The 15,506-nt window shown below is 38.4% G+C and overlaps 1 protein-coding gene across 1 annotated transcript in view; it reads right to left on the bottom strand.

The window, feature by feature from the left end:
* Positions 1-394: 394 nt before the first annotated feature.
* Positions 395-15,506, bottom strand: part of LOC133651837 (signal transducer and activator of transcription 5B-like) — a 163,084-nt gene continuing 147,972 nt past the window's right edge. The window contains exons 16-19 of the mRNA XM_062050008.1: positions 12,181-12,336; positions 12,050-12,101; positions 11,654-11,764; positions 395-3,710 (exon numbers count right to left, since the gene is read on the bottom strand). Of these exons, the coding sequence (XP_061905992.1) occupies positions 3,587-3,710; positions 11,654-11,764; positions 12,050-12,101; positions 12,181-12,336 (443 nt within the window). The 3' untranslated portion in view covers positions 395-3,586. The remainder of the gene's footprint in view (positions 3,711-11,653; positions 11,765-12,049; positions 12,102-12,180; positions 12,337-15,506) is intronic.

A 15,506-nucleotide genomic window follows, 5' to 3' on the forward strand; every position in this document is an offset into this window, starting at 1 on the left:
CCCGTTTAAGCAGTAAACAAAATGGATCAAAACAAATTGTGACGCTGGTCGTGTTTTTCTGCCACTTTTTGATTGACTTTTTGACAACCCGTTCATCCAAATAACTAGTGAGGCCAAATTTAAAACGGCTGTGGAATGTTGCTAATCCATTTGTTTTCCACAGCAGCCCATTTAGGCAGTAAACAAAATGGATCAAAATGAATGGTCGTGTTTTTCTGCCACTTTTGATTGACTTTTTGACGACCTGTTCATCCAAATAACTAGTTAGGCCAAAATTAAACGGCTGTGGAAGGTTGCTGACCCCTTTGTTTTCCACAGCAGCCCATTTAGGCAGTAAACGGAATGGGTCAGAATGAATTGTGCCACTGGTCGTTTTTTCTGCCATATTTGAGTACATTTTTGACAACCTATCAAGGCAGAAAACTAGTGAGGCCAAAACTAAACGGCTGTGGCAGGTTGCTGACCATTTCGCATTATATTGCAGCCCGTTTAGGCAGTGAACAGTATGGATCAGAATGAATTTTACAATTCGTCGTTTTTTTTCTGCCACTTTTGATTTGCTTTTTGACAACCTGTTCAAGCAGGAAACTAGTTAGGCTAAAATTAAATGGCTGCGGAAGGTTGCTGACGCTTTTGTTTTCCACGGCAGCCCATTTAGGCAGTAAACAGAAAATATTCTACCATTTAACCCGTTTAAGCAGTAAACAAAATGGATCAAAACGAATTGTGCCGCTGGTCGTGTTTTTCCTGCCACTTTTGATTGACTTTTTGACAACCCGTTCATCCAAATAACTAGTGAGGCCAAATTTAAACGGCTGTGGAATGTTGCTAATCCATTTGTTTTCCACAGCAGCCCATTTAGGCAGTAAACGGAATGGGTCAGAATGAATTGTGCCATTGGTCGTTTTTTCTGCCATATTTGAGTACATTTTTATCAAGGCAGAAAACTAGTGAGGCCAAATTTAAAGAGCTGTGGCAGGTTGCTGACCATTTCGCTTTGTACGGCAGCCCGTTTAGGCAGTGAACAGTATGGATCAGAGTGAATTTGACCATTTGTCGTTTTTTTCTGCCACTTTTGATTTGCTTTTTGACAACCTGTTCAAGCAGGAAACTAGCTAAGCTAAAAATTAAATGGCTGCGGAAGGTTGGTTTTCCACGGCAGCCCGTTTAGGCAGTAAACAGAAAATATTCTACCATTTTGTTTGTCCCAGCAACCCGTTTAAGCAGTAAACAAAATGGATCAAAATGAATGGTCTTGTTTTTCTGCCACTTTTGATTGACTTTTTGACGACCTGTTCATCCAAATAACTAGTTAGGACAAAATAAAAACGGCTGTGGAAGGTTGCTGAACCCTTTGTTTGTCACAGCAGCCCATTTAGGCAGTAAACGGAATGGGTCAGAATAAATTGTGCCGTTGGTCGTTTTTTCTGCCATATTTGAGTACATTTTCATCAAGGTAGATAACTAGTGAGGCCAAAACTAAACGGCTGTGGCAGGTTGCTGACCATTTCGCCTTGTACGGCAGCCCGTTTAGGCAGTGAACGGTGTGGATCAGAATTAATTGTACAATTGGTGGGTTTTTTCTGCCACTTTTGATTTGCTTTTTGACAACCTGTTCAAGCGGGAAACTAGCAAAGCTAAAATTAAATGGCTGCGGAAGGTTGGCTTTTTCACGGCTGCCCGTTTAGGCAGTAAACAGAAAATATTCTACCATTTTGTTTGTCCCAGCAACCCGTTTAAGCAGTAAACAAAATGGATCAAAATGAATGGTCATGTTTTTCTGCCACTTTTGATTGACTTTTTGACGACCTGTTCATCCAAATAACTAGTTAGGACAAAATAAAAACGGCTGTGGAAGGTTGCTGAACCTTTTGTTTGTCACAGCAGCCCATTTAGGCAGTAAACGGAATGGGTCAGAATAAATTGTGCCATTGGTCGTTTTTTCTGCCATATTTGAGTACATTTTTATCAAGGTAGGTAACTAGTGAGGCCAAAACTAAATGGCTGTGGCAGGTTGCTGACCATTTCGCTTTGTACGGCAGCCCGTTTAGGCAGCGAACGGTGTGGATCAGAAATAATTGTACAATTGGTGGGTTTTTTCTGCCACTTTTGATTTGCTTTTTGACAACCTGTTCAAGCGGGAAACTAGCAAAGCTAAAATTAAATGGCTGCGGAAGGTTGTTTTTTTTCACGGCTGCCCGTTTAGGCAGTAAACAGAAAATATTCTACCATTTTGTTTGTCCCAGCAACCCGTTTAAGCAGTAAACAAAATGGATCAAAATGAATGGTCTTGTTTTTCTGCCACTTTTGATTGACTTTTTGACGACCTGTTCATCCAAATAACTAGTTAGGACAAAATAAAAACGGCTGTGGAAGGTTGCTGAACCCTTTGTTTGTCACAGCAGCCCATTTAGGCAGTAAACGGAATGGGTCAGAATAAATTGTGCCATTGGTTGTTTTTTCTGCCATATTTGAGTACATTTTTATCAAGGTAGATAACTAGTGAGGCCAAAACTAAACGGCTGTGGCAGGTTGCTGACCATTTCGCTTTGTACGGCAGCCCGTTTAGGCAGCGAACGGTGTGGATCAGAAATAATTGTACAATTGGTGGGTTTTTTCTGCCACTTTTGATTTGCTTTTTGACAACCTGTTCAAGCGGGAAACTAGCAAAGCTAAAATTAAATGGCTGCGGAAGGTTGTTTTTTTTCACGGCTGCCCGTTTAGGCAGTAAACAGAAAATATTCTACCATTTTGTTTGTCCCAGCAGCCCATTTAGGCAGTAAACGGAATGGCTCAAAATGAATTGTGCCGCTGGTCGTTTTCTCTGCCACTTTTGATACCCAACTAGTGCACTCTTGCAGAAAAGGGTCTTTGAAAATTGTTGGCATTCGACAAGGAATCACATTGGAGGAAAAAAAAACAACTTCATATATTCCGCATGCATCTTAAATGTAGCGTTCGATTTCCTGAGGTGCGTAAGAGAGAAACAAAAAACGGCGTCTCTATGAGGTCTAAAATTAGTGGCGGCGGTGGATTCTGAGTAATGTATCTATACTTCCCAAAAAACGCACACACATAAATTACAGGCCTGGAACGATCAAAAGCAAGCCTAATAAAAAAAAAAGAAAAAAGCCGGCCGTACCGAGTGGCTTGAGTGCAGCAGTAGTAGTAACAAGTATGATAAGGCAAGGTAAAGTGAGAGGAGGACCTGAGAGGATGAGCAGGCAGCGTCGTGTAGAAGCTTCTAGCGTCGCTTCCAGGAGAACATCCCATACTTCCAGTTCTTTGTACAGTGGAGTAAATGCATCCGGGGCGAAAAACAACATTTTTCCTTTTTTTTCTGAAAACAATACTGTGTGGACGTGTGCAACGTACAAAACACTTAAGGACAAATGACACAATAAAACCTACGAGAGTGGAATCGCCACGCATGCGCTCGCACTGAGAACCACAAGAAAAACCGTTATTAACATTTCACATTTCAGCTATTTGGAGGTGGGAGGAGGATACAAATGATGACGGGTCTGAAAACCGTGAGAGCCAGGGTTCGTTTGGTGGCGGCGGGGGCGAGCGAGGGAGGCGGGGGTCAAGACTGCTGGCCCCCCCAGTGGCCCTCCACCGGCCGCCGCAGGAGCTCCTCCACGTGCCGCGCCACGTCCATGGTGTCGTCCAGGTCAAAGTCTGCGTCGCCGTCCAGCATGGAGTCGCTCCTGCACACGGGACACGGGGTTAAGTGTCCCGCAGCCCGTTAAGGCAGCAAACTAATTAGGGACGTTTCTAGTCCCTATCAACGTTGAGGCGGTGATTGATTGATTGAAACTTTTATTAGTAGATTGCACAGTACAGTACATATTCCGTACAATTCACCACTAAATGGTAACACCCCAATAAGTTTTTCAACTCGGGGTCCACCTTAATCAATTCATGGTAAAGTAGTTAGGATTAAAATGTATCGCCAGCCTGGGCAATTATTTTGACTCGGAGGGGCCAAATTTAGGGAAAAAAATGTGTTTTGGGGCCGGTATATCTAATACAAAACCTCACAATAATGTCTGATTGAATGCTAAAAACTAGAGATGTCCGATATTGTCCAACTCTTAATTACCGATTCCGATATCAACCGATACCGATATATACAGTCGTGGAATTAACACATTATTATGCCTAATTTTGTTGTGATGCCCCGCTGGATGCATTAAACAATGTAACAAGGTTTTCCAAAATAAATCAACTCAAGTTATGGAAAAAAAAATGCCAACATGGCACTGCCATATTTATTATTGAAGTCACAAAGTGCATTCTTTTTTTTAACATGCTTCAAAACAGCAGCTTGGAATTTGGGACATGCTCTCCCTGAGAGAGCATGAGGAGGTTGAGATGGGTGGGGTTGGGGGGCGGGGTTAGTGGTGGCAGGGGGTGTTATTGTAGCGTCCCGGAAGAGTTAGTGCTGCAAGGGGTTCTGGGTATTTGTTCTGTTGTGTTTATGTTGTGTTACGGTGCGGATGTTCTCCCGAAATGTGTTTGTCATCCTTGTTTGGTGTGGGTTCACAGTGTGGCGCATGTTTGTAACAGTGTTAAAGTTGTTTATACGGTCACCCTCAGTGTGACCTGTATGGCTGTTGACCAAGTATGCTTTGCATTCACTTGTGTGTGTGAAAAAACGTAGATATTATGTGATGTGACAGTGCCTTTAAGATCTATTGGTGCTCTGTACTTCTCCCTACGTCCGTGTAGCACTCCGTACAGCGGCGTTTTAAAAAGTCATACATTTTACTTTTTGAAACCGATACCGATAATTTCCGATATTACATTTTAAAGCATTTATCGGCCGATAATATTGGCAGTCCGATATTATCGGACATCTCTACTTACAATGATTGTTTCAGTTTCACAAATTCTTCAGTAAATTCGCAAAAACGTCACCGTGGAGTTTTGTTTGGTCAGCCGTTTTACTACCTTGTTACAAACATCGTTTGGAAACAATTAAGGTTATGTAAATAAACATTTACAGAATCTTTCTGTGTGAATAACGTATTTCACAATGTATACACTACCGTTCAAAAGTTTGGGGTCACATTGAAATGTCCTTATTTTTGAAGGAAAAAAGCACTGTACTTTTCAATGAAGATAACTTTAAACTAGTCTTAACTTTAAAGAAATACACTCTATACATTGCTAATGTGGTAAATGACTATTCTAGCTGCAAATGTCTGGTTTTTGGTGCAATATCTACGTAGGTGTATAGAGGCCCATTTCCAGCAACTATCACTCCAGTGTTCTAATGGTACAATGTGTTTGCTCATTGGCTCAGAAGGCTAATTGATGATTAGAAAACCCTTGTGCAATCATGTTCACACATCTGAAAACAGTTTAGCTCGTTACAGAAGCTACAAAACTGACCTTCCTTTGAGCAGATTGAGTTTCTGGAGCATCACATTTGTGGGGTCAATTAAACGCTCAAAATGGCCAGAAAAAGAGAACTTTCATCTGAAACTCGACAGTCTATTCTTGTTCTTAGAAATGAAGGCTATTCCACAAAATTGTTTGGGTGACCCCAAATTTTTGAACGGTAGTGTATATCTGCGGCTTATAGTCCGGTGCGGCTATCCATCCATCCATCCATTTTCTACCGCGTATTCCCTTTGGGGTCGCGGGGGTTGCTGGAGCCTATCTCAGCTACAATCGGGCGGAAGGCGGGGTACACCCTGGACAAGTCGCCACCTCATCGCAGGGCCCCGGTGTGGCTAATACATGGACAAATTATGTTTTCTTCTCAAATTTTATGGGTCTGTAGTCCGGAAAATACGGTACACACTTCTCAATTTCTATGGCAGAAAAATGGTAAACTTTGCCTGTGACTTAATTTTTGCTGACTTGGATTTCAACGGCAACCTGTTGAGGTGTGGGGGCAAGGAGTGGCTCAGATGGGAGAGCGGTTGTGCCAGCAACTTGAGGGTTCCAGGTTGGATTCCAGCTTCCGCCATCCTAGTCACCGCCGTTGTGTGTCCTTGGGCAAGACACTTTACCCAATACTGGTTTAAATGTAGATATTGGGTTTCACTATGTAAAGTGCTTTCAGTTTCGAGAGAAAAAAAAAGCTTCACTTCACTTTAGTGTTCAGTCCATGCGGACTGGACCCTGGCCGAGAGTTGGTGGGCGGCCGAGGGTAGAGTCGGCTCTCTTGGTTGCTTTGTTGGGTCTGCTCCTGTCTCTGGCCATGCTCCCTCCACCCCGGCAGACGATGGCGTGGAACACCGCAGAGGCCACCACAGTGTATATGTTTCTTTTACTTTTTTAGTCATAGCTGTACGTAGAAGTGGCTGGTTGCATCAGCTCTGCTCTTTTAATGTCTTTAATGTCCTTTGAGGTTTCCCTCTTACACACATGTAAGAGGGATGTGTGCTATGGCTATGAGTTGTTTATTTCCCTTGGCCTCAGTCTGGACCCCCTCTCCAGGGGCCCAGGCTTAGACCGATTTTTTTATTTTTTTTCATTGTTTACCTGTATCTTAGCTTTTTTGTAAGGGCCGCCGGAAGGCAGGAAATACAGAGAGTGTATTCCACAAAATTCCTGGGGGTCATCATTGACGAATACCGGTACCTCAATTTCAAATGTCCCATTAGCCACCTGTTAAACAAATTATCCAAATATGTTGGCCTGTTCTTTCACCTTCGTCATTATCTTCCTCTGTATGCTCTACTTACCCTATATAAAACTCTCTTTGAACCACATCTAAAATACTGTAATGTCATCTGGTGTAACACCTTCCCTACCTACCTTCACAAATTAGAATCCATGCAAAAGAAAATCATGCGGGCCCTGTCATGGTCCAAGTTTAATGCCCCCACTCGACATCTATTCCATAATTATCCTCTCTTAAGACTGACAGAGTTCAATATTTATCAAAATGCTTGTTTAACCTATCAAGTCATCCACAGGCTGAATCTTAGGCTTTGTAGCTTGGTTCCTATCTACCATCCCCAGCATGCCCACAACACTCGTAACTTAGATCTGATATCAGGTAAACATCGTCTACTGGCTTGTACCGCTCGAAGTGTTGTATGCAGGGGACCTAAGATTTGGAACCGGCTTAATGAGAGCCTCAACATGTGGTATCCATTCTCCAACTTCAAAAAGAAACTGAAAACTTACCTATTAACCACCTATCTCTAATGCATACTTGCCAACCTTGAGACCTCCGATACCGAGAGGTGGGGGGTGGGGGGCGTGGTTGGGGGCATGGTTAAGAGGGGAATATATTTAAGCTAGAATTCACCAACTCAAGTATTTCATATATATATATATATATATATATATATATATATATATATATATATATATATATATATATATATATATATATATATATATATATATATATATATATATATATATATATATATATATATATATATATATATATATATAAGTATATGTATGAAATACTTGACTTTCAGTGACTTCTAGCTATATATATATATACATATATATATATATATATATTAAAAAAAAATATATATATATATATATATATATATATATATATATATATATATATATATATATATATATATATATATATATACACTACCGTTCAGAAGTTTGGGGTCACATTGAAATGTCCTTATTTTTGAAGGAAAAGCACTGTACTTTTCAATGAAGATAACTTTAAACTAGTCTTAACTTTAAAGAAATACACTCTATACATTCCTAATGTGGTGAATGACTATTCTAGCTGCAAATGTCTGGTTTTTGGTGCAATATCTACATAGGTGTAAAGAGGCCCATTTCCAGAAACTATCACTCCAGTGTTCTAATGGTACAATGTGTTTGCTCATTGGCTCAGAAGGCTAATTGATGATTAGAAAACCCTTGTGCAATCATGTTCACACATCTGAAAACAGATTAGCTCGTTACAGAAGCTACAAAACTGACCTTCCTTTGAGCAGATTGAGTTTCTGGAGCATCACATTTGTGGGGTCAATTAAACGCTCAAAATGGCCAGAAAAAGAGAACTTTCATCTGAAACTCGACAGTCTATTCTTGTTCTTAGAAATGAAGGCTATTCCACAAAATTGTTTGGGTGACCCCAAACTTTTGAACGGTAGTGTATATATATATATATATATATATATATATATATTAGGGCTGGGAATCTTTGGGTGTCCCACGATTCGATTCAGAATCGATTTTTTTTTTCAATTCAACACGATCCTCGACTCAACAACGATTTTAAAAAAAAAAAAATTTTTTTAAATTTTTAATTTTTTTTTAAATGAAAACAATACACAACAATGCCATAATAATGCAATACAATTTCAAACAAAACCCGACCCAGCAACATTCAGAATAGCAATAAACAGAGCAATTGAGAGCAAATGAGGACACACAAACATGACACGGAACAATCTAAAAGTAGTGAGACAAAAATGAATATTATCAACAACAGTATCAATATTAGTAACAATTTCAACATAGCAGTGATTAAAAATCCCTCATTGATATTATCATTACAAACATTAATTAAAAAAAAAAAATACAAAAAATGAACAATAGTGTCACAGTGGCTTACACTTGCATCACATCTCATGAACTAAATGTCTAATGATAATGTCAATGAGGGATTTTTAATCACTGCTATGTTGAAATTGTAACTAATATTGATACTGTTGTTGATAATATTCATTTTTGTTTCACTACTTTTGGTTTGTTCTGTGTCGTGTTTGTGTCTCCTCTCAATTGCTCTGTTTATTGCAGTTCTGAGTGTTGCTGGGTCGGGTTTGGTTTTGGAATTGGATTGCATTGGTATGGTATTGCTGTGTATTGTTTTGTTGGATTGATTAATTAAAAAAAATAAAAAATAAAAATATTTAAAAAAATTAAAAAAATCGATTTTTAAAAAAATGAGAATCGATTCTGAATCGCACAACGTGAGAATCGCGATTCGAATTCGAATCGATTTTTTCCCACATCCCTAATATATATATATATATATATATATATATATATATATATATATATATATATATATATATATATATATATATATATATATATATATATATATATATATATATATATATATATATATATATATATATATATATATTTATTTATTTTATTATACATATAAATAAAATAAATACTTGAATTTCAGTGTTCTGGAGGCTATCCAGTAGATGGCAGTATTGTCCTGTTTAAGAGTGTCACAACATTGCTGTTTACGGCAGACGAACAGCTTTACGGTAGACTAAACGTGACTGCTGTTGTGTGTTGTTACCGCGCTGGGAGGACGTTAATGAAACTGCCTAACAATAAACCCACATAAGAAACCAAGAACTCGCCCTCGATCATTCTACAGTTATGACGTCATTGGGCAGGCAAGCCGTTTATATTGTGGGAAAGCGGACGTGAGAACAGGCTGTCCCCACTCAGGTCCGCATTGAGCTGGAGGGGGCGTGGCCTCCAGCTCCGGCTGAATACCGGGAGTTTGTTGGGAGAAAATTTCTGCCGGGAGATTATCGGGAGAGGCGCTGAATACCGGGAGTCTCCCGGTAAAAACGGGAGGGTTGGCAAGTATGCTCTAATGCCTCATGTGGGGTTGACTACTGTTGGGTTTTGCATGGTTGAATGAATGTATGTGTGTATGTGTATGCGTGCTTTAGTACTATTATTTTTTGTTTATCATATAGCGTTAGGGATGATACTCGAAACCGGTTTTCCCGGTTGTTTGATAAGAAAAGAACCGAGTCCTCGGACTCGAATCCCTTTTTGAGAACCGGTACCCGTTATCGAGACCACTATAGTAAAGGAAAAGAGTTGATTCTTTATTCGAATCCCGTCCCGACCAGAAATGCTCCGTGGGACATCACAATAAATGACGTCACGTAGCTCAGTCATTAGGCGCAGATAGCGAAAGCAGGAAAACAATGGACGGGAAAAAGCGCTCCAAGGTGTAATAAAGTTCAAAACAAAAGCTATAATCCATCGAATAACTTTACTGAGAGATTTTAGCAGGGTAAAACACATGACGAACACTTTTACGACCAACCGGAAACATAGCAACGCACCTCCTTTACGGCAGCTGTCGCAACGTTCTTAAAACAACCGCAGCACATACATATATATACAACATATCTCCCTTTTTTAACTTTTGTTTTTCTTTCCTTGTAAACAAAACAAAATCACACTGTACATGTGTTGTCTGTCTAATTATAAATAATGCAGACGAGGCGTGTTGGCTGAGTTCTTGACGTTTACTTCCACAGCGTGGCAACATGCAACACTTTTCGGGGCTACCGCGCATGCTCGTAACTCCCGTTGCATGCTGGGTAGTGTAGTTGTTATATTCTCTAGCTCATAACATTTTTCCCCCATAAAGAAATAATGTTAACTCAATAAAGTGTATTTCTTTTTTTAGCTTTAACTTTTCATTTATTAGCATTGTAACCACATTTGCAAAGAACTTTTCTCTTCATAGAATGTTCTTTCAATAAAGAAATAACGTGCAAAAATGTCAAAGCATCATAACAAACAGTTATGTCAAATAGCAGCAGAAGTGCACTTTTTGAAGAGCTGTATTATTTTCAGTTTTGTGCCCAAGGGACTGATTTTATTTAACACTATATTATTATTTATACACCTATAGTGATCACAGAGACAGGTTGTTTTTGTGTTACTGTATATATTTGTTTCTCTGAAAAATCCCACTTAATATACTTTGGGTAACAACAGTCAATATTTATTTATTTTATTTTATTTTTTTTAGGTGGGTAACAGTCAATGTTTATTTATTTATTAGATTTTATTTTTTTATTATATAATAAAAGTGAGCTTTTGTTAAACCAAATATTGTGTGTTTTTTTCCATATACAACAACCTATCTGGACTCGATAAGAGAATCGATAAGGAATCGGTTCGATAAGAGGATTCGATAATAGGCTCGAACTCGATAATTCCTTATCAAACATCATCCCTATATAGCGTTGTTGTTTTTTGTTGTTGTTGTTGGGCTTGCTACCATTTTTCATCATTCCATGTATATACTGTCCTCCGGACCCCCCGTCAAAAGCTTCTTCTAGCTTATTTGGGGGACCCTTTCACTTACCAACATCTTTAAATGATATTCACTACTATTGTAACTGTTCTATGGTATTGTGAATAAACTTGAAACTTGAAACAAGATGGCAGACCTGTCAGCGATCCTGTTCTGTCTCCCTGTAATGTTTGTCTGATCTTGAATGGGATTGTGCTGAAAATGTTAATTTCCCCTTTGGGATTAATAAAGTATTTCTGATTCTGATTCTGATTTACTTCACTCTTCATTTTTAAGCAGCTAAGCAGAGAAGGCAAAAGGAAGCAAGACTGACAGACTGTTGCCTCTTTCGGTTTTGACAGCAGCCCTTTTAGGCAGAAAAGTAGTTGGACCAAAGTCTATTGTCCTGACAACTGGTTGTAAACTGGTGGGGCCAAAATGCCCAGTTGTGGTTTGCTGCTACGCTACCTTGGATTTTGACCGCAACCTGTTTAGGCGGCAAATAAATTGGGCCAAAATGAAATGATCTCTAAAGCAGCCCATCTAGGCATGCATTTCTGCAATGTAAATTCACTCGTAACCAATCGGAAGTCATTAACGGGCAGCGTGACGACTCACATTGGTTGGTACATGCCGTAGGTGTGAGGGTGGCTGATAGCTGCTGGGGAGGCCACGTGGTCCATGTAGGTTTGATTCCCACTTGTCGGATCTGGATTGGATGTTGTAAACCTGTGAAGAGTCAGAGGCACACAAAAATACAAAAAGCCTGTGAGTCTTTGATCCCTGGCGTGATTCCTTCGTCTTGCCGCATCATTACGTCAAAGCGAGGCCGGCCGACTAACGAGGCTAACTCCAATGATGAGCAAAGGATACGCTGGCTCAGGAGCCCTCGCCGCGCCTAATTGGCCTCCTCCAACAGCTAGCGGCTAACTAATTGCTGATCTGTAATTCAGGATCCAATATGTGATAACGATTAAGAGGAAGAGGAAGAGGAGGTTGAACCCGGACACTTACTCAGGCACCACTTGTTTGATTTGCGGCTTCACGTAGCCGTCCACCGCCTTGGCTGCAAAGGAGAAGACACAATCAGCCGAAAGCGATCAGGACGCCACAAAGGAGGTCAGGATGGCGGCGGTTTGACGTACAGAGCGGAGGGGTGTAATATTTGGAGAAGACGTCGTCCTTGGGCCGGTCGGGGTAGAGGAACAGCAGGTGGTTGAGGTCGCTGATGCGGTCGGCCAGAGAGCGGATGGAGAAGTCTTTGCTTGTGTAGGGCATGAGGTTCCACACCATTCTCTCGCCTTGAGGAGCAACTAACATCTCAACAACTTAAATGCTGAGGTCCTTACAAACAAATTCGGGTGCCCAACTAGATGTCACGCATCTATAAATTACATTTCCACCGACATTTGGTTTGTTTTTGTTGCTTTTTGCAGCTGTTATTGGGATCAAAGTACAGTGCAGGCCAAAAGTTTGGACACACCTTCTCATTTCAGTGCGTTTTCTTTAGAGATGTCCAATTATGGCTTTTTTGCCGATATCCGATATTGTCCAACTCTTAATTACCGATTCCAATATCAACCGATACCGATCTATACAGTCGTGGAATTAACACATTATTATGCCTAAATTTTGTTGTGATGCCCCGCTGGATGCATTAAACAATGTAACAAGGTTTTCCAAAATAAATCAACTCAAGTTATGGAAAAAAATGCCAACATGGCACTGCCATATTTATTATTGAAGTCACAAAGTGCTTTTTTTTTTTTTTAACATGCCTCAAAAAAGCAGCTTGGAATTTGGGACATGCTCTCCCTGAGAGAGCATGAGGAGGTTGAGGTGGGCGGGGTTTGGGGGGGCGGGTAAATTCAAACAAATTAGGTCAATAATTAGTTTTTAGTGCATGTAAACGTACTGCGTGTGTGTATGTGGGATGGTGACCTTAGGTTTAGGGTGGAGCGAGGGCTCTTCAGGATTCTAATAATAATAATAATCATAATAATAATTTGAATTATAATAAATATCAAGGAGGAATTGCACTTTTTTGTGCACCAAAAAATCCTTATGTGAGACAAGAACACGTTTTGTTGTTGTTGTTTTTTTCAAAAATAGTGCAGTTCCCTGAATGGAGCTATGTATAAAATATTCTAAGGTCACAAAAAGCCTACAGTTTTTTTTTTGGTTGGCACTCAGGATCAATACTGCTACACTGAACAGAAAACGATGTGATAAGTTACGGGAAAAAAGATGAATAAAGTCGAAATATCGCAACATTAAAGCTGTAATTTAGTAAAAAAATTAAAAGTCATAGGATTTAATGACAAAAAGTATACTTAGGAAATGTCTAAATACTATGAGAGCACAAGTGAATTTTTTAAGGGGAAAATGTCTCAATATTAGGATATTTTTGCAAAATTATTCTCATAAATATTCAGAAAAAAATGTTGCAATATTAGTATGATTTTTTTTTTGCCATTTTGGCATAAATAGAGTATACATCAGTATATTATGAAGGCGTAATTTAATCTGAATTTTGACTTTAAAAAAAGTTTGACAAAGGTTACAATTTTACAGTCCAAAAAGTCATATAATTACATATAAATGTCTAATAATGAAAGCCAGAATATCATAGGACTTAGGTCAATAATTAGTTTTTTAGTGCATGTAAATGTACTGCGTGTGTGTATGTGGGATGGTGACCTTAGGTTTAGGGTGGAGCGAGGGCTCTTCAGGATTCTAATAATAATAATAATCATAATAATAATTTGAATTATAATAAATATCAAGGAGGAATTGCACTTTTATGTGCACAAAAAAATCCAAGAACACGTTTTTGTTGTTTTTTTTCAACAAGAGTGCAGTTTCCCTTTAAAGACTGAAATGGAGCTATGTATAAAATATTTTAAGGTCACAAAAAGCCGACAGCTTTTTTTTTGGTTGGCACTCAGGATCAATACTGCTACACTGAACAGAAAACGATGTGAAAAGTTACGGGGAAAATTATGAATAAAGTCGAAATATCGCAACATTAAAGCTGTAATTTTGTAAAAAAATTAATAGTCATAGGATTTAATGACAAAAACTATACTTAGGAAATGTCTAAATACTATGAGAGCACAAGTGAATTTTTGAAGGGGAAAATGTCTCAATATTAGGATATTTTTGCAAAATTATTCTCATAAATATTCAGAAAAAAATGTTGCAATATTAGTATTTTTTTTTTTGCCATCTTGGCATACATAGAGTATATATCAGTATATTATGAAGGCATAATTTAATCTGAATTTTGACTTTAAAAAAAGTTTGACAAAGGTTACAATTTTACAGTCCAAAAAGTCATATAATTACATATAAATGTCTAATAATGAAAGCCAGAATATCATAGGACTTAGGTCAATAATTAGTTTTTTAGTGCATGTAAACGTACTGCGTGTGTGTATGTGGGATGGTGACCTTAGGTTTAGGGTGGAGCGAGGGCTCTTCAGGATTCTAATATTAATAATAATCATAATAATAATTTGAATTATAATAAATATCAAGGAGGAATTGCACTTTTTTGTGCACAAAAAAATCCTTATGTGAGACAAGAACACGTTTTGTTGTTGTTGTTTTTTTTCAAAAATAGTGCAGTTCCCTGAATGGAGCTATGTATAAAATATTCTAAGGTCACAAAAAGCCTACAGTTTTTTTTTTGGTTGGCACTCAGGATCAATACTGCTACACTGAACAGAAAACGATGTGATAAGTTACGGGAAAAAAGATGAATAAAGTCGAAATATCGCAACATTAAAGCTGTAATTTAGTAAAAAAATTAAAAGTCATAGGATTTAATGACAAAAACTATACTTAGGAAATGTCTAAATACTATGAGAGCACAAGTGAATTTTTGAAGGGGAAAATGTCTCAATATTAGGATATTTTTGCAAAATTATTCTCATAAATATTCAGAAAAAAATGTTGCAATATTAGTTTTTTTTTTTTGTTGCCATCTTGGCATAAATAGAGTATATATCAGTATATTATGAAGGCATAATTTAATCTGAATTTTGACTTTAAAAAAAGTTTGACAAAGGTTACAATTTTACAGTCCAAAAAGTCATATAATTACATACAAACCCCGTTTCCATATGAGTTGGGAAATTGTGTTAGATGTAAATATAAACGGAATACAATGATTTGCAAATCCTTTTCAACCCATATTCAATTGAATGCACTACAGAGACAAGATATTTGATGTTCAAACTCATAAACTTTATTTTTTTTTTGCAAATAATAATTAACTTAGAATTTCATGGCTGCAACACGTGCCAAAGTAGTTGGGAAAGGGCATGTTCACCACTGTGTTACATGGCCTTTCCTTTTAACAACACTCAGTAAACGTCTGGGAACTGAGGAGACACATTTTTGAAGCTTCTCAGGTGGAATTCTTTCCCATTCTTGCTTGATGTACAGCTTAAGTTGTTCAACAGTC

Source organism: Entelurus aequoreus, linkage group LG06 (genome assembly GCF_033978785.1).
Source record: "Entelurus aequoreus isolate RoL-2023_Sb linkage group LG06, RoL_Eaeq_v1.1, whole genome shotgun sequence".
Lineage (NCBI taxonomy): Eukaryota > Metazoa > Chordata > Actinopteri > Syngnathiformes > Syngnathidae > Entelurus > Entelurus aequoreus.